The sequence below is a fragment of the Podarcis pityusensis genome, assembly GCF_964106645.2.
Source record: "Podarcis pityusensis genome assembly, chromosome: 5".
Taxonomy (NCBI): Eukaryota; Metazoa; Chordata; class Lepidosauria; order Squamata; family Lacertidae; genus Podarcis; species Podarcis pityusensis.
The window spans coordinates 81,385,475-81,403,929 of record NC_138032.1 but is presented as its reverse complement, the minus strand read 5'-3'; the positions used below and the strand labels follow the sequence as shown (position 1 = coordinate 81,403,929).

The 18,455-nt window shown below is 44.1% G+C and overlaps 2 protein-coding genes across 9 annotated transcripts in view; one reads left to right on the top strand and one right to left on the bottom strand.

The window, feature by feature from the left end:
* LOC308477552 (uncharacterized protein) overlaps positions 1 to 18,455 on the top strand; it is a 192,329-nt gene that overhangs the window by 42,277 nt on the left and 131,597 nt on the right. For 2 of the 6 annotated variants that reach the window (XM_081006284.1, XM_081006283.1), the window contains exons 1-2: positions 16,595 to 17,477; positions 18,204 to 18,367. In XM_081006284.1, the coding sequence (XP_080862410.1) occupies positions 17,459 to 17,477; positions 18,204 to 18,367 (183 nt within the window). In that variant the 5' untranslated portion in view covers positions 16,595 to 17,458. Of the gene's footprint in view, positions 1 to 14,525; positions 15,099 to 16,518; positions 17,478 to 17,928; positions 18,368 to 18,455 lie in introns of those variants that run through there. The other 4 variants (XR_013986626.1, XM_081006281.1, XR_013986625.1 and 1 more) reach the window with 4 other exon arrangements.
* The window catches only part of LOC308477546 (uncharacterized protein), a 70,480-nt gene that overhangs the window by 28,553 nt on the left and 23,472 nt on the right, over positions 1 to 18,455 (bottom strand). The window contains exons 2-3 of one of the 3 annotated variants that reach the window (XR_013986620.1): positions 6,356 to 6,519; positions 4,032 to 5,354 (exon numbers count right to left, since the gene is read on the bottom strand). Coding sequence is in view for 2 of the 3 variants with exons in the window: in XM_081006266.1 (XP_080862392.1) it covers positions 4,785 to 5,354; positions 6,356 to 6,519 (734 nt within the window). In the remaining variant the exon portion in view is untranslated. Of the gene's footprint in view, positions 1 to 3,850; positions 5,355 to 6,355; positions 6,520 to 18,455 lie in introns of those variants that run through there. The other 2 variants (XM_081006266.1, XM_081006267.1) reach the window with 2 other exon arrangements.

Here is an 18,455-nt window from a genome sequence, read left to right as displayed (position 1 = left end):
AGGGTTGGACTAGATGACCCTCAGGGTCCCTGCCAACTTCACCATTTGATGGTTCTGCTTCTGCCATGTGGAGCAGCTCTCTGGGGTTTCAGGTGGGAGTCTGATCAAGCCCTACTATCTGGGAGACACCAGGAGCTGGACCTGGGACCTTCTGCATGCAAACAACACGTTCTACCACTAAGTTACAGTGTTTCCCATCACTGCAATAAAGTTTTCCCAGTGGCCAGCAATCTGCAGCGGATCTGTTGGCTCTTGCATCAGTTCATTTCCAGCTTCCGTCTCTTTGCTTATGCTTGTATCCATATGGAACTCATGAATGGGAAGAAAACTTTTCTGTCTCACCAAGCCTATGCAGGCAATTTAAAGCACATCACTCGCAATGGTCTCCTGGTGTTTGTTTTTAATTATTTTGTTTTTAATTACATATATGCAAATGTAAACTACTGTGATAATATCTCTAATATTGCTTGCTAATTTTTCTGGTACTGCTTCATGCCTTTAGTTCCCTGTCTTGCTGCCATGAAGACGCAGTGATGGGAAACAGTTCACTGGTGACATTTCTGCTAATTGAACAATTGTAAATACAACTGAGCCACAAGAGAAGTAAAAGGAAGCTATTCTGGGAAGTGCAGCACCTTCCCACATTTTGTGGGATAAATGTCTGTTTCTGTGGTCTGCCGATATGAACAGGACCCTTGCAATGTTGCAAGCAGCTTCTTGTTCTCTTGATCTCTGTCCATCCAGGCTGCTAAAGCTGACAAGTGTATCCAGGGGCCTGCTCCCTTTGGTCAAGCAGTAGTACATACATCCCTGAAGAAACCTCTGTGATGAAAAAGTTGGAGATAGGTAGGGAGGCAGGTTAGGAGACAGGCTGAGGTATAAAGAGTGAATGGGAGAAAGAGTTGGTTCTGGAAAAAATAACTTCCACTCTGAGTGTATTGTGAAGGACAGAGTGTGGTGTCCTGAAGGAGAAATGGACCGGAATTTTACTGGGAGGCAGAGGTTGAGCCAGGAGATTAGGAGCTGGAAAGGAACAGCCTACTTGGGACTCAAATCTAGTCTGGAGAGGTGAGATAGATTGTAGAACAATCGGTGGTGGAAATTCTGTGCAGTGTTTGAGCTGGCAAGTAGTTTGAGGAGAAAGGATACACACCTGGTGCTTCAGAAATCTGCCTGCCCTCACTGTAGTCTTATTCTTATCCTGAATGCAATTGTAGGACAGCCAAGCGGAGCAGTTTCCCAAGTTATCATTCTCTTAGGATTGCTTCACACACTATTTAGATAGACATCTGAATGTTCAGCAAATCCATGTAAATTTCAATTCAGATAGAGCTATTCATGACATCATAGCTGTTAACATGGTGATCAAAGTTCTCTGTCAATAGTATAATCACACTGATGTAGCAATACACAAGAGTTTAAGTATTAACTGGTCAGGGTGGCAGAATCATTTTGTCTGGATGAATAGAAACTGGTCTAAAGAGCAACGATTTGGAACAAAAATGAGGTTCAAATTTAACAAATAAATAATAAGATCCAACCTCCCACTAAACTACACTTTTAAAAGCTACAATCCTAAAATCATTGAACTCTTCCCGCTTGCACTTTGCCTTTGCTGTTTTATTACATTTTTAATGGATGCTTATTGTTTTGATATATCGATGTAAACCACTTTGTGAGGTTCTTTTCAAAAGCAGTACAAAAGTAAATGAAATGGTAGGGATTGAGAGGGACGTATTTCTTACTAAATGGATCTGTCTTGATTTATAATAATTAAAAATCATGATCAACCAAAAATAAAAGAGAACGAAAAAGTTATATGGATGGCATCACAGAGAGCATAAAACACCCAAGCTTGAATAAAGAATTAAACCATGTGGGTGAACCAAAAGGTCTTCACTAGATGATTTAGAGAAGATCATCAGGAAAAGGCATCAGGAAAGACTCACTGAGGAGGCTGTTCCATAGCTGGGGTTCTACTGCCAATAAAGCTCTCTCTCCCTGATCGACACCCACTTCATCTCATTTCCGTTTCAAATATTAAAATTATTATATTACTCAAATAAATCCAGTTTGACTGCAGGCAATGTGTTATGCCTGCAGATATCAGAAAAAGTGGAGCTGTGTCGACATTTGCTTCAAAAGCTCAATGTATATTTTGAAAGAGCAATCTTTAAATAACCATAACTTTTCCATTCATTAAGTTTGCCTAAAAATTCTTTTCACTATAAGTTATTTTACCAGAAATCATACTTCAATGTGAGTGCTCTTTGGAACGAGGTGTAATTAATTAATGTGTGTGAGTGTGTTAATCTGCAGGTTGTTAGACAGTAACTTTGTGGTTTCTGAAGCCCATTGTGAATAGGTTGTTTTTCAGAAAGTGTAGCCTTGTTGAAGAAAAGTATAGTGGAAATTTGATTAAACAAAAGAGTGCTGGAACAGACACATAGCAGACACAGCATTCTTTCAAGGGCTTTATAGTCTAGCTATTTTCAAACAAATGCCTGCCAAAAGTCAGCATTTGGACAGCAGACTAAGCAGGCATTCAGGTCACCTAAATACGGTGAGAAGTATTATATTTCTATTTAAATTACGTAGAGTAATTTTTTTTAAGTTGCCTTTCGCCATTTGTTTATTTATTTCATTAAATGTATACACCACTTGATAGTAAATCACTTTGCAGTTTTTATTTTACAAACAGATAAAATAATAAAATTGTGGAGGGGGGAATCAACCATACTTCCAAACATAAGGATGAATATTACCTTAAATTAGCACAGACCCATTGAATGATATCTGTGTCCTCGTTTTCGCCAATGCTGTGGTGGTCACCATTTACTCTTCCTCCAATGAGTTCTGGGAGGCACCTACTGGGCTATCACTCTAGAAACCCTTTCTCTCACCTAAGGGAATCTAACAGACGCTGGTAGATGATTTACTCCCAGGCATGTGCAGAGTGCTCACCCCTCATCATCTGGCAACCGCCCAGGGAATGCTAGTGTGAGGGCCCTCAGGGATTTCCTTATGGAGGAGGGAGAGAAACACCAGCCGAATTCCCAGGGGCAGGTTCAGAAAAGGAGGCAAAGATGAAAAGGGGGCACAGGCTTCAGGGTGAAATCCTCCCTGGGTTGCATTTGCCTGAGCTGACGTCCCAGCCACCTTGGCCAGACTTACTCCTGCAGGGGGGTCAGCAGGGCCGGCCCAAGACATTTGGTCCCCTGAGACGAGTCCCAAAACTATCCCCCCCAGGGAAGAATGGAGATTGTTGGGGGATCAAGATCAAATGGCGAAGAAAGGCGGGAAGAGACCAGTGGCGCCTCCTCTTTGCCCCGAAGCTGCTGTAGAGGCAGATTTGGAGTGGGGTAGAAGTGGAAGTGAGGAAGATCCAGCTCCCAAGCAGAGGCGGATTTAGGGCAGCCCAGCCGGTCCCCCCCCCCCCCGCGCTGAGCCTGGAGGGGCCAGAGGGGAGCAGAAGGATGGAGGAATGAAAGGAGCAGAAGGGAAGGCGAGAGGGGGCACCCTTCCTCAGAGGCCAGACATGCTAATGCGCTTATCTCGCCTCACGGGTGGGTCCCCCCTGCGGGGTGGGGTGGGGGTCATTGTGTTAAGAGGGAGCGAAGAGGAGGCCGAGGGGACGGGGGGTGAGCGGGGAGACCAGGGAGAAGGAGGAGGAGGGCGGCCGGTGTGACGCCGCAGGGGAAGCCGTGGCCAAAGGGCGCGAAGGCAGGACAGGCGGGGGCGCATGCGCGGGGGCGGTTTGGGCGGGAAACGGGGCGCGGCGCCACCCTGGATTCTACGAGGCGAGGCGAGAGGGAGTGGGGGATGGGCAGCCGTTGGGACCAGAAAGAGGAGCGGGAAGGACAACCCCCCCCCCGTTGCCCCAGCAAGACGTTCGTTATAGCGCTGATTCTGCGGGAACGTAATAAGGGAAGACAGTGTCGAGAGGGAAGCCCTTGAGGGTTATCTCGTAGCCGCTCCCCAGGCGCCAGCACAGGGCGCGGCTATCTTCCCTCAGGCATATACAGTGGTACCTCTAGTTCACAGGCAACCATCTTATAAAGCTTCATTGAAGGCAGTAGAGCACAAACCGTGCGGGGGAATTAAGAGCAAGAAAATGAAATAAAGTGTTCAAAATATCCCCCCACAAAGTTTTTAATAGATATAAATGCCCATGTTGCAGGCTAAGGCACATACAAGTTAAACTTAGATGTCTTTAAAGCTTTGGAGAGCACCTTAACACACTGATGGTAGAAAAATCCATTAAACCTTATATCCCCATCTCGAACTTCTGTTTTCAAAAAAATGGAAGACTCATGAATGGAAACTAAACTTATTAAGACAGAAAAGTGCTACTAAATCTACTTATAGCAGGATCTACAAATATACTTTTGCATACAAAGAAAAAAAAGCAACTTCCCACCACATTTATTGCCACCTACTCTAGCCTCAGATACAGAGACTTAAAAAGAAAAGGAAAGGGAGAGAAAGCCATTGGTGCATTAAAATGTGTCTTAGGAATATTCAGCCATTAGTAGACCTGACCTTTTATCTCTAGAACCACATGTACCTCACAACTGACATTTTTCTATGGGAAAATTAAGCCCATGTTTATATGCTTGCACACAGGAAAGTGAATGTTTCAGTAAATGGAAAGTTAAAGGAAGACTCCAGACAAGCTAGTAAAGGAACAAACTTTATTCAAAACATCGAAGTCATACATTAAAAGGCATTAAAAGAGGGAGCTTGTAAAATATGTACAGGATAGCAAGGAAGGAGTTGAGATGCTAATCTGGAACCTGACTTAAAGAGAAAAACTGAGAGTCCGAAGCACTTCCATCAACATTCTGCATTTGTACAGGATTTGTAGCTGAAAAATTCCCCGTTGCAGACCAGGGAGTATAAGTGCTTGATGCCATGAAGAAGTTCCCAGCTGATGGTGGAGGCTGCCTCACCATCTCCTCACCGTAATATGGAACTGGGCAGTTGCTTGCCTGGGAAGTCTCATAAAGCCCAGTTCCACAAAAAGCAGCTTGCTGGTAATAAGCAGGGTCAAATTCCAGGGAGCTCTGCTGTTGCGGGGCAGAGAGGTGCTCTCCTGGTTGCGTGTTGTTGAGAGGTGGCTGCCACAACCCTGCTCCTCCATAGCTTTCAGCATGATGCAAATTGTGTGGCTGGTAATATTGTTCCGTGTGAATATTTTGGAGGTTTCCTGGACTGCTTCTTGGGCTGCTGTCCAGGCTGCTTCTTGGACAGGTTCTTTCACTCCGGCTATAAGGAGCTGCAGCATGGTTCCCGCTCCTTATCCTGGAACCTATCCTCTTTGGTGTTCTGGCTCGTCTATTTTGAAACCAGATCTGAACAGAAGAAAGGAGAGAACCAAATGCCCATTATTTCCAAACGGGAAGGTCATAATTTCACTTTTAGGTACAACAACCAAGCAAAGATTAGTGTATGACAGTGGGAGAACCTACGTTAACTTGTTTTGTGTTGTGTGAAAGGCATATAGGCATTATGTTCTGTGAATATAGAAGACATTGTTACCATGAATGTAGAGAATGACATTTAATAAATTATGCTTATTCCTCTGTGGTTTCTCTTTAGTTCTCTGCAGCATTTTTCTACTATCTTCAGCTCCGCATTCAAATATCCCATGTTCATAATCTCCAGTTACTGTTAATCATAAAGCTTCTAAGTTGGAATGACTAAATACTGCTATTTGGCTGTCTTTTGTTCTGCAGTATCAGAAAAAGCCACCTTTAAAAGCTGCACAAGTGTACAGTTCCACAAGACTTGCTTTATTGAAGTATAACCTGTGGATGTGAGCTTCACATGTAAGAAATTGTCAAGCGTTTGTTAATGCCAAGTGGATGGCTGCATACAAGACTTAACATCTCTTTGTGCATTTGTGCTGGAGGGCAACACTTTATGCCTGGCAATTGTTTTAAAAATTCCATAAATATAGTAATAGTAATTTTAAATAGCTCACTCAGAAGACCTACCCATGTGTTCTGCCCTGTTTGGGGTCAGAATCTCAGAAAACTCAGAATCTGCATTAAATGAATGTGTGCTGTGCATAAATCTACTGGGAAGGAAAAGGAAGCCTTAATCAGGAACCAGGATTTCTGAACAAGTATGGGCACAATTGCTTCCTAAATTTGAAAAGGAGGGAGCACAATCCACCCACCCTTTACAAAAAACGTTTACATCCACGATACACCCCCCCCCAAAAAAAGCTGAGAGGCACCAGGGTGAACTAAGGCCTGCGCCTACGCAAGGATTATTCTGAGCGTTTCAAATTCTTCCAGTATGTGCGGTTTAGCGAAGTCTTGGGAGCCCCCACCATCCCGATTCTTACGTGCACACGATCTTCTCCGATTCCGATGCACCTCGCCAGCGCCTCCCTGGTCTCGTATCCGGGGTACTGGTTCTCTTCAAACTCCTTCTTTAAAAGCTCGATTTGGGCAGGGGTGAAAACGGTCCTTTTTCTCCTTCCTCCTCCGACTTTGGGGTGGCTTCCTCCTGGGAAAAGACAAAGAGGCAAATCTGAAGGAAGCGCTCGGCTTAAACAGATGCGACGCTTGCAGATCTTCCTCCCGACATGGAAAGCTCAGGACTGCATCGCCTGCACTTTCCCCCAGAATCGGGCGCTGCCTGAGGTTACACTGCGTAAAACGACCCCCGGCTTCAGTGGCAATTCTTTCAACCGCCCCGCTGACCACCCACCCGGCAGAGCGCAGAAGGGCAAAGCCTTCGCTTTTTACAGGAAGGCTTTTGTACCCGACATTGAAATCCACGCACTTTGTGGCCTTTGAATAAACCTCCAGTTGCTCGGAACAAGGCTTGATGAAAAGGCGAAGCGTAAGAATTTAACTCTTATTTCTACGCCTGCCATCCTTTGTCGCAACTGATCCCAACCACGTTTATTGGGAAATTTAATCCGGTTTTGTGAAGGGATTTAACATTCAGAAAGTGTGTGTGTAAATGCTTCATGCAGTAAAATGCAATAAATTCTTCATGCTTATAAGGAAAGAGGTGCAAACCAATCTTGCGAACTGTTCCTAACCGAATACATTTGAGCTCCTGTGTAATCCCTCCCCGGCTACCACAAATGGGTCTTTGAAAGCCTTCCCTACACCCCGATCCTGATCCTGACCCAGAAACACCCTTCATTTATAAAAACCGTCGTTTATGAAAGCCTTAATTTATATCAATCATTTGAGCAATTTTTTAAAGACAAGTGAACTAAAAGTCTTCTTAACAATCCTCTATTCTTACCTCGGCCGGTAGTTTTCATCTTGTAAAAAAGCTGCCTCGCTCTCTTCCAACAAACTTGGTTTTCGCTTCCAAAATTGCCCTTGCTCCTCAAGGCCCGCTCCAGGTTTCTGGAGTTCGGCGCCTTTATAGCCCCTCCTGGCTGCCAATTGGCCGGCGCGTTTTCCTTGGAGAGAAGCGCTCCAATGGGGAGGCGGCTTTTGGGAAGGAGCGAGATTCAAGTTCACTTTTCAAGCGCTGCTTGACCAGTCTAGATGGGCTGGAGCGCACCCTTCCCTTAGCATCACCCCTTAGCAAAACTGGAAAATAGCCCCATAGGCGGGGAGAATTACCTCGCACAGTTGAAGAGAAGGGAATTGAGAAGACGGGTTGGGCAGCGAGAGAGCCAGACAGAACTGTGGTTTATTTTAAAAAAATATTGTAATGAAGGTTTCATTTTGCAGACAGAGATGCGCCAAGACTTAGGCATGTTGAAAGGCTTTGCCCAAGAAGCCTAGATGCAGCAAGTACACTCTGAAACCCCCTGCCTTTTGAGACGAAGCAGGCGCCTTCATTGCACCCTTTTCGGCGCCTGCTATAAACTTTGTTTCCTTTCCTTTACCTGCAAAAAGTTGCTATGCCTTTTAATCGGTGGTTTTTGCTTAACTGTAATTGCATTTTGCATGTTTTTCACTTTGACTTTTATCGATCATGTTCATGCTTTCGTAAGCCGCTTAGAGGTTTTCGTTAAGGTTAGGCGGTGCAAAAACCTGAAGGGAAGAATGTGAGTAACACCTTTGCAAATAAAGGGAAGGCAAACTCCTCTTGCCAAGAAGTCAGTAGGTCTTTCAAGCCCAAGCGGTTGATGTTAGATGCTCGGAGTATTCAGCCCCGGACAGACGTCGCAACCAAATCCTGAATCTACACAGTCTCAACGCACTATCGCTTGTAACTGCAAGGGGGTTGCATTCTCTTTCTTTCTTCTTCTTCTTTTATTAAAGATTTTCTTGTTTTACAGAAGTATGTGTAATGTCTCTCGTATTTTTTACATGTAACATTTTTACAAATCCGTTTCATTTGTTGAGACATAAGGGGAGAAAAAAAGGGGTGGAGGGTGGGGGTGGGTGGCGATGTTTCTATTATGCTTAATTTATGTAGGGTTTGGTGTCAGCGTTGCTTGTGCTGTTCACTTCTGTTCCTAACGGGGTTGCATTCTGAGTGAAAGCGAGCTTTCCGTTTCCTAGGCTTGCTTCAAACGTTGCTGCTGCTTCCTTTCTTTTTCACCTGAACTATTTCTCTTTCTGTCTTTCTATCCCCACAACTTTCACGTGGCCATATTACTCTGCCTTTCAGGGACTTGCGGCATCCAAATAGCCTGCCGCTCCACCCTACACCCGAGGCAAGATAGTTGCCTCCGATCCTCAAAGGAACTGAAAACGTTCTGAAACCTTCCAGCTCATGCAATGAATGTTCCCAGTCCCTGGCAGTTTGTAAATCAAGAATGGTTCTCTGTTGGTACATTCTTTGTTATTTTTGCATAAGAAAATTAACACAAGGGACCCTCCCTAAGAGTACCTATAAACCCTAATCCTAAGTATGCTGACTCAGAATCGGCAAAGAAACTTTTTTTCGAGTAAGAACTACATTTTTTTTGGTGAGCTATGGGAAATTCAATATATTTTTCAAAATGTTTTTTTAAAAAAGCATTTGCAGAGTGTTTTTTATGTGTAGATTCCACCCAGGGCAGCAGATAACGCTGCAGTCTTTCCTCATCCACACCGGATGACTCACCACCTAGTAACTTTCCTTTCACAAAGATTTAGCAGTCTCTCCTGCGTAATGATGCCCTCTGCTCTCCACCACTCAACTCTTTCCCTCATTCAGAGAAATGGATGTGGGGAAATAAATCCCGCACCTTCCACTCCCAGAGAGGCTTGCCTGGCATCACTTTGATGTTTTTGTATGTGTCAGGCGAAGACATTTAGATCTACTTGCAGCTAGTTGTACTTATTGCAGGTTTTATCCTCCAACCTTAGCTTTTTGATCTCAATTGGGTGTTGTTTTAATCTTGCCTTTTATCTATTGTATTACATTTATCTCTCTCTCCAGAGCTGTTCTAGCATCTAGATTCCGGTATTTTGCCTATGTTATACAGAGAGCAGCTTGGAATCCGGGGCAGATCTCCTACGAAACCAATGAATTTTAAGATTCTGGGCACCTAATCTCAGAGGGATTTAGTCCACATGCGTAAACATTTTTATTCACAGCAGTGTCTTTGACACGTGATACAACCCAGAACAGAAATTCTATTTTTTTAAAAAAATAATAATATTTATTAAAGGTTTAAAGATTACAGAAAGAAAAAAAAGAAAGAAAAAATAAACAATGCAAATCAATACTATACATCAAAAAAGAAGAAACAAAAGACACAATACATCAAAACAAAAGCAAAAGCAAAAACAATTAAAAACACATCCAATATTTCCATATCTTTGTCTTTTATTAACTTGTTTCATCGACCTCCTCACACCTCCCTTTTTTGTGTTCTAGTTATTAATTGTTTCAGCAGATCCTTTCCATCTTTCACTATTTTCTATCATATAATTATCATAATTTATTTTAACCTTATCTTACCATTAATACCCTAAAACTTATTTGTACTTAACTCCTTATAACATTTCTACTAAAGCTGTGTAATTTCATTCCAACATTTTTCTAACACTCATTAACAATCCATTTTTACATATTCCTTTATAACTTTGCTACTAAAAACCACTTAACTTCAATCCAACATCATTCTAACATTCATTAATTTTGCAGTATTTCTGTAAATAGTTTTTAAATTTCTTCCAATCTTCTTCCACCGTCTCTTCTCCCTGGTCTCAGATTCTGCCAGTCCTTTCTATCAATCCATATGGTCCATCAACCTGGTGATCTTCTGTCCGAGGCTCTTAACTTTTTTCCATGTCCCTTCTGCAGATCTTCTTCATATTTATACATACACTTTACTTTATCTTCTACTGATCTTATTCTTAATTTCCTTCCTTTAGCATTGAGGAGTAGATCTCGGGGAAGCTCCAACCTAACAATATCTTTATTCCTTCTCGACTGGTCAGCCCATTCTCCATAGTCAGAACTAGGGTCCAAAAGATATTTCAGGACGTGTTTCAATTGGCTTTCTATAAATTCAAACATAGAAGGCAACAGCTTATATTCATCAAATTGTCTCTGTAAGACTGAGGCTCTCTCCACTTGTATTACTTGAGGTTCTAGAATAACTTTCTCCCTCGTCTTCTCCACAACTTGCCATGTCAAAGTAGATTCCTGAATTGATTCCTGAGTAGTTTCTGTATAGATATTCACTTCTTGTCCCAAATCAGTCATTTTTTGTCCCAAATTATCAATTTTAATAGTCATCACATCCATCTTCTCATGAAGCTGTTCCAATAAAGCACTTATCTTGCAAAATGCAATCACTAAGGCTTCTTCTGTCGACATTCTTGTCCAAGGTCAATCTCTGATTCTCATGGTCTTTTATCTCTGCAGCTGGAAAATTCCCCAGCTCCACTCCTGCAACAGTTTCAAAAGCTCCCTCTAGAGGAAACAATTTCTATTTATATCCGTCCTTTTAAACGCAGATCCAGCAACAAAGTTAGTTTCAATCTTTCAGTTACTTTTGCTCCTTTTTAAGTGCAAAAGGAAACAATGGAAACAATATATTTCTCTTATTTAACTATCTGTCAACATATGTTTTATTCACAGTCAATGGACTTTCCCAAAACGTCAAACTTACTGACAGCCCGTTCCCAGGTTCAAAACGGTGGTGATTTGTCTTTCTTCACTCTCTCTCTTGCAGGCTTAGGCAATCTAAAATTTCCCCCCTCTTCTCCTGCTTCCAAGGGGGGTTTAATAATTTTAACTGATGGAAATTTAGTCCTTTACAAAAGGCTCTCTAAGACTTTAGCTTGCAGCATCTTTGCTCTATCTATTTACAAAAGAGGAAGGCGGACTTCCTGTTTGAAACCTTCCCGTTTCGGTGCCGAATTAAGATGTTTAAAGGTCCCATTTTCCGTTCTACTCACGGGTAGTTGTTTAAAGTCCAATTGTCCACAGGAAAAAAGTCAGCGCTCTCCGGCAACGGCAATGCGGCTTCACTCCATGAAAGAAGCAGTCGATTCAAAGCACTGCGCCACTCACCCCACATCGCTCCGGACCCCCGAAACCGGGTTTCCCCGCGAGTGGGGGGGGCGCAAAAGGTGCCAGCCGAATCCCACGTCCACAGGCTTCTCCCGCCTGTGGTTTTTGGTGGGTCTCCGCCTTCTCCGTGGCGGCCAGACCCTGATTTCCACGGAGCGGGTTCCTCCCGATCAGAGGAATTCCGCCATTGCCGGAGGCGCTAACCCGGAAGTCCCCCACAACAGAAATTCTAATCAAAATCTGATTTTTTAAATGCAGTGATCTGTTGAAGAAGACAACAGTGGTTACCCAGAACTCATTGCTAGTTGTGAAGGGGCCCCCAGAACAGCTCAAACTACAGGGCCCCTAAAATGTAGGTCTGTCACTGCTTGGGACTGATGTCGGGATAACTGTAACAGATGTTGGGAGAACTGATGTGCATTGCCATTCAAATGGTGTGTATGTGCCGTTCCATGTGACAAATTATGTGGGATGGGGCTTTCCTGGGACCCCCCCTATTTTATTCAAGCTGGCACCCCAGATAATGGGTGTCCCCCGCTTGCCTGGCATCACTTTAATGTTTTTGTATGTGTCAGGTGAAGACATTTAGATTTAGTTTAAGCTTTGGATCTTGTTCTTATTGCAGGTTTTATCCTCCAGTCTTAGCTTTTTTATCTCAATTGGGAGTTTTAATCTTGCCTTTTATCTATTGTATTACATTTACCTATCTCTCTAGAGCTGTTCTAGCATCTAGATTCTGGCATTTTGCCAATGTTGTTCAGAGAGCAGCTTGGAATCCGGGGCAGATCTCCTACAAAACCAATGAATCTTAAGATTCTGGGCGCCAAATCCCAGAGGGGCCCCCAGACCTGAATTTAGTCCACATTCTTAAACATTTATATTCACACCAGAGACTTTGACACATGTGACAACCCAGAGCAAAAATTCTAATCAAAATCTTATTTTTAAAAGGTGGTGATCTGTCAGGGAACAACCCCATTGAAGACGACAACAGTGGTTACCCAGAACTCATTGCTAGTTGTGAAGGGGCCCCCAGAACAGCTCAAGTTCAGGACCCCCAAAATGTAGGTCTGTCACTGCTTGGGACTGATGTTGGGAGAACTGTAATAGTCATCTGTTGTTGGGTTTGAAAACAGCAAACGAGGGGAAGGGAGTAGAGATTCAGAACTATTTGTGGCACTGGGGAAGAGGTGTAAATACCATGCTCTTTTACCCATCCAAGTTGCCCACTCAGAACTAATATTTGCCCAATAAGGGGGTTGGAAGTCACAGGCACCATGCAGCAAGAGATTTGCTTTCCTCACTTTAACTAGAACCTAGGATCCAGCAATAAAGAGCTTAATACAAAAGCTATAGACTTAGAATACAAGAATTCTAAGGAACTTCTAAGGAACTTGTTTTGAGAATCAGAATTAATGAGAGCTCACAGGCTTTCCACACGTAAATCCGTTCCTGGTTAACTCAAGTATTCTTCATCTGAGCAGTATAATGTAGAGGGGGAGGGGGATTATTTTGCGGTTACTGTATTTATAAACACGGGGAGGTGAGGTCAGGAATCCTTTCTGATCTACTGCAAAACACCCAGCGTTCTTCCCACCTTCTTCCCACCACTGCCATGCAAAGGAAACAGCAATTTAGAAAGCAATTAGGAGGGGGGGGGGAGCCGGACAGGGATTAGTTGCGCCCCCATCCCACCCTATGCATACAAGCATGTGATGCGTTATCACAGATCTCCAGTTCAGATAATTCAGAAAAGGGCAAGCAGAGTGATCAGGTGGATGGAACAATGAGAAAAGGTTGGAGCATTGGGGACTTTTTGGTTTAGAGAAAAGTTGGATAAGACGTGGCATGACAGAAATTTATAAAATTTTGCATTGCATGAAGAAAGTGGATGGAGAAGAATTTCTCTCCCACTAAACTACACTTTTAAAAGCTACAATCATAAAAACATTGAACTTTTCCCCCTTGCAGTTTGCCTTTGCTGTTTTATTACATTTTTAATGTATGCTCATTGTTTTGATATATTGATGTAAACCACTTTGTGAGGTTCATTTCAAAAGCAGTACATAAGTAAATGAAATGGTAGCGATTGAGAGGGACGTATATCTGACTAAATGGATCTGTGTTGATTAATAATAATTAAAAATCATGATCAACCAAAAATAAAAGAGGGGGAAAAAACTTCCAAGCAGCGGTGGATTTAGGGCAGCGCAGCCGGTCCCCGCCCCCCCCCCCCCCGCTGAGCCTGGAGGGGCCAGAGGGGAGCAGAAGGATGAAGGAATGAAAGGAGCAGAAGGGAAGGCGAGAGGGGGCAGCCTTCCTCAGAGGCCAGACATGCTAATGCGCTTATCTCGCCTCCTGGGTGGGTCACCCCTGCGGGGTGGGGTGAGGGGGCCATTGTGTTAAGAGGGAGCGAAGAGGAGACCGAGGGGACGGGGGGGGGGGAAGCGGGGAGACCAGGGAGGAGGAGGAGGAGGGCGGCTGGTGTGACGCCGCAGGGGAAGGCGTGGCCAAAGGGCGCGAAGGCAGGACAGGCGGGGCGCGTGCGCGGGGGCGGTTTGGGCGGAAAACGGCGCGCGGCGCCAACCTGGGTTCTATGAGGCGAAGCGAGAGGGAGTGGGGGAGGGGCGGCCGTTGGGATCAGAAAGAGGAGCGGGAAGGACACCCCCGCCCCCCCCGTTGCCCCAGCAAGACGTTCGTTATAGCGCTGATGCTGCGGGAACGTAATAAGGGAAGACAATGTCGAGAGGGAAGCCCTTCAGAGTTATCTCGTAGCCGTTCCCAGGCGTCAGCATAGGGCGCGGCGGCGCCATCTTCCCTCAGGCATGTATATATTTGGCGGCGTATCTGCGTGTTGGCCTGAGGCCAGGGAAGTTCAAATCACTCCACACACAGACAGACACACACCCCACAAACCCTGCACACACACACAAAGTGTGTACTGCCGATCTAGGCTCCGAGTATAAATTCAGTAAATAAAAACCATAAGAACATAGCAACCCGGAACATTGAATTGGGTTTATTTGTAGGAGGACGAGGAAAGGAAAACCAGCAAACCAAGTTTAGGTATCAAAGACATAGCTGCGATTCAACCTATTACTACTTAATTCGTTTATACATTGTGTCCCTTTGTCCTCCAAGGTTCAAAGATCACAATGTTTCACCACGTAACTTGTAACTTGGCAACTTTCCAAGCACAATGTACCACAAAGTAACTTCCTAATATGAACAGTAGCAATGTCAGTGTGAGATTAGCCCTGTGCTGGTGGTTGTTTTAATGAACAGTTAAACTTCATGGCTACTGAAACACACGGAGCAGGAGGTCAAGTTTCTGCTCGGAAATACGTGTTGAATTAACAGCGCAAACAGTGTTTTGACACGTCAAAGCCTACCAAATTTATTGTGGCATATGGTATCGTGAAAGACGGTCTACTGTATCCGATAAAGTTTCCCAGTTCCTTAGGAAGAGGGCAGTGAGCAGGGGAGATGTGTGTCTCTGATGTTTTTGGGGTGCCAGTGGAAGTCCTCAATCGCACCATTGCACCCCCAGTCCCCGTTTTGGTAACCCTCTTGGGAAGACCAAATCTTTGTCCCATTTTGAGATACGAAACGAATACTGAGGATGACGTGACTTGGATATCAGCTTGATTGTGAGCTTTTTATTTATTTATTGTGGGAGCCTCACAGGACTGTAAAGTGAGATGGAAGTACGATTCTCAAAAATGGAATATTAATGTCCCTAGCCGAGGCCAAATTGTCTGGAAATATTTACTATCAAGTATAAATGGTTTGGAATCCACTTCACATACCACCATAAACAGACATACTTGGATTCCAACGTTGATGAGTAAAAAGTCTACTTCACAGCTAATACATGCCGTAATCCCTAGATTTTAATGTTATATGGAAGCCATTCTATGACCACCTGAAAAGAATGCTTCGAAATACAGTGGTACCTCGGGTTACAGACACTTCAGGTTCTAGACTCTGCTAATCCAGAAATAGTACCTCGGGTTAAGAACTTTGCACAGCATCCTAAATCTTTTGAAGCAAATTAGTTGGCACACATTTCTATATTCTGGAACGAATAAGACACCCTTTACATTCTTGATAGATGTTCCACCGCTATGATGAAGAATATATTGAGATAGATTGCAACGTATTGTATCCCAAAGGATACAAGTAAATGTTTTCCAGGAAATTCTGCTAGTCCCTACTGTAAGTACCTTACAGGAATACATATTTAAATCAATTGCCTTCTGCAGAAATATACCGAGGTTCTAAGCGATCATGATGGCAGAAATTAGAGACATTTAATCGTGTCTCTCCCACCCCCAATGTGAGCCCTCTTTTGTTCAGGGATAATCTTTCCTGAGACAGTACTGATATGTTTGCTGAAGTATCCACATCTTTCTGCAACACCCCCAACCTTCACGGACGCTTTTATTTTCAGTCGTAAAAAATGAACTTCTTACTCGAACAAACGTTTCCTTGCCGATTCTGAGTCAGCATACCTATGAATAGAGTTTATAGGTACACTTAGGGAGGGTCCCTTGTGTTAATTATCCTATGCAAAAATAACAAAGAATGTACCAACAGAGAACCATTCTTGATTAACAAACTGCCAGGGACTGGGAACATGCATTGTGTGAGCTGGAAGGTTTCAGAAAGTTTTCAGTTCCTTTGAGGATCGGAGGCAACTATCTTGCCTCGGGTGTAGGGTGGAGCGGCAGGCTATTTGGATGCCGCAAGTCCCTGAAAGGCAGAGTAATATGGCCACGTGAAAGTTGTGGGGATAGAAAGACAGAAAGAGAAATAGTTGAAGTGAAAAACAAAGGAAGCACCAACAACGTTTGAAGCAAGCCTAGGAAACGGAAAGCCCGTTAGGAATACAAGTGAACAGCACAAGCAACGCTGACACCAAACCCTACATAAATTAAGCATAATAGAAACATCGCCACCCACCCCCACCCCCACGCATATCCCCACCCTCCACCCCTTTTTTCTCCCCCTAATGTCTCAACAAATGAAACGGATTTGTAAAAATGTTACATGTAAAAAATACGAGAGAAAGAAAGAAAGAGAATGCAACCCCCTTGCAGTTACAAGCGATAGTGCGTTGAGACTGTGTAGATTCAGGATTTGGTTGCGACGTCTGTCCGGGGCTGAATACTCCGAGCATCTAACATCAACCGCTTGGGCTTGAAAGACCTACTGACTTCTTGGCAAGAGGAGTTTGCCTTCCCTTTATTTGCAATGGTGTTACTCACATTCTTCCCTTCAAGTTTTTGCACCGCCTAACCTTAACGAAAACCTCTAAGCGGCTTACGAAAGCATGAACATGATCGATAAAAGTCAAAGTGAAAAACATGCAAAATGCAATTACACTTAAGCTAAAACCACCGATTAAAAGACAATACAACTTTTTGCAGGTAAAGGAAAGGAAACAAAGTTTATAGCAGGCGCCGAAAAGGGTGCAGTGAAGGCGCCTGCTTCGTCTCAAAAGGCAGGGGGTTTCAGAGTGTACTTGCTGCATCTAGGCTTCTTGGGCAAAGCCTTTCAACATGCCTAAGTCTTGGCGCATCTCTGTCTGTAAAATGAAAGCCTCATTACAATATTTTTAAAAAATAAACCACAGTTCTGTCTGGCTCTCTCGCTGTCCAACCCGTCTTCTCAATTCCCTTCTCTTCAATTGTGCGAGGTAATTCTCCCCGCCTATGGGGCTATTTTCCAGTTTTTCTAAGGGGTGATGCTAAGGGAAGGGTGCGCTCCAGCCCATCTAGATTGGTCAAGCAGCGCTTGAAAAGTGAACTTGAATCTCGCTCCTTCCCAAAAGCCGCCTCCCCATTGGAGCGCTTCTTTCCAAGGAAAACGCGCCGGCCAATTGGCAGCCAGGAGGGGCTATAAAGGCGCCGAACTCCAGAAACCTGGAGCGGGCCTTGAGGAGCAAGGGCACTTTGCAAGCGAAAACCAAGTTTGTTGGAAGAGAGCGAGGCAGCTTTTTTACAAGATGAAAACTACCGGCCGAGGTAAGAATAGAGGATTGTTAAGAAGACTTTTAGTTCACTTGTCTTTAAAAAATTGCTCAAATAATTGATATAAATTAAGGCTTTCATAAACGACGGTTTTTATAAATGAAGGGTGTTTCTGGGTCAGGGTCAGGATCGGGGTGTAGGGAAGGCTTTCAAAGACCCATTTGTGGTAGCCGGGGAGGGATTACACAGGAGCTCAAATGTATTCGGTTGGAAACATTTCGCAAGATTGGTTTGCACCTCTTTCCTTATAAGCATGAAGAATTTACTGCATTTTACTGCATGAAGCATTTACACACACACTTTCTGAATGTTAAATCCCTTTCACAAAACCGGATTAAATTTCCCAATAAACGTGGTTGGGATCAGTTGCGACAAAGGATGGCAGGCGTAGAAATAAGAGTTAAATTCGTACGCTTTCATCAAGCCTTGTTCCGAGCAACCGGAGGTTTAGTCAAAGGCCACAAAGTGCGTGGATTTCAATGTCGGGTACAAAAGCCTTCCTGTAAAAAGCGAAGGCTTTGCCCTTCTGCCCTCTGCCGGGTGGGTGGTCAGCGGGGCGGTTGAAAGAATTGCCACTGAAGCCGGGGGTCGTTTTACGCAGTGTAACCTCAGGCAGCGCCCGATTCTGGGGGACTTGCTCCCGGGCAAGTGCAAGCGATGCAGCTTCAGTTTAAGCTTGCCCAGCGCTTCCTTCAGATTTGCCTCTTTGTCTTTTCCCAGGAGGAAGCTACCCCAAAGTCGGAGGAGATAGGAGAAAAAGGACCGTTTTCACCCCTGCCCAAATCGAGCTTTTAAAGAAGGAGTTTGAAGAGAACCAGTACCCCGGATACGAGACCAGGGAGGCGCTGGCGAGGTGCATCGGTATCGAAGAAGATCGTGTGCACGTAAGAATCGGGATGGTGGGGGCTCCCAAGACTTCCCTAAACCGCACATACTGGAACAATTTGAAACGCTCAGAATAATCCTTGCGTA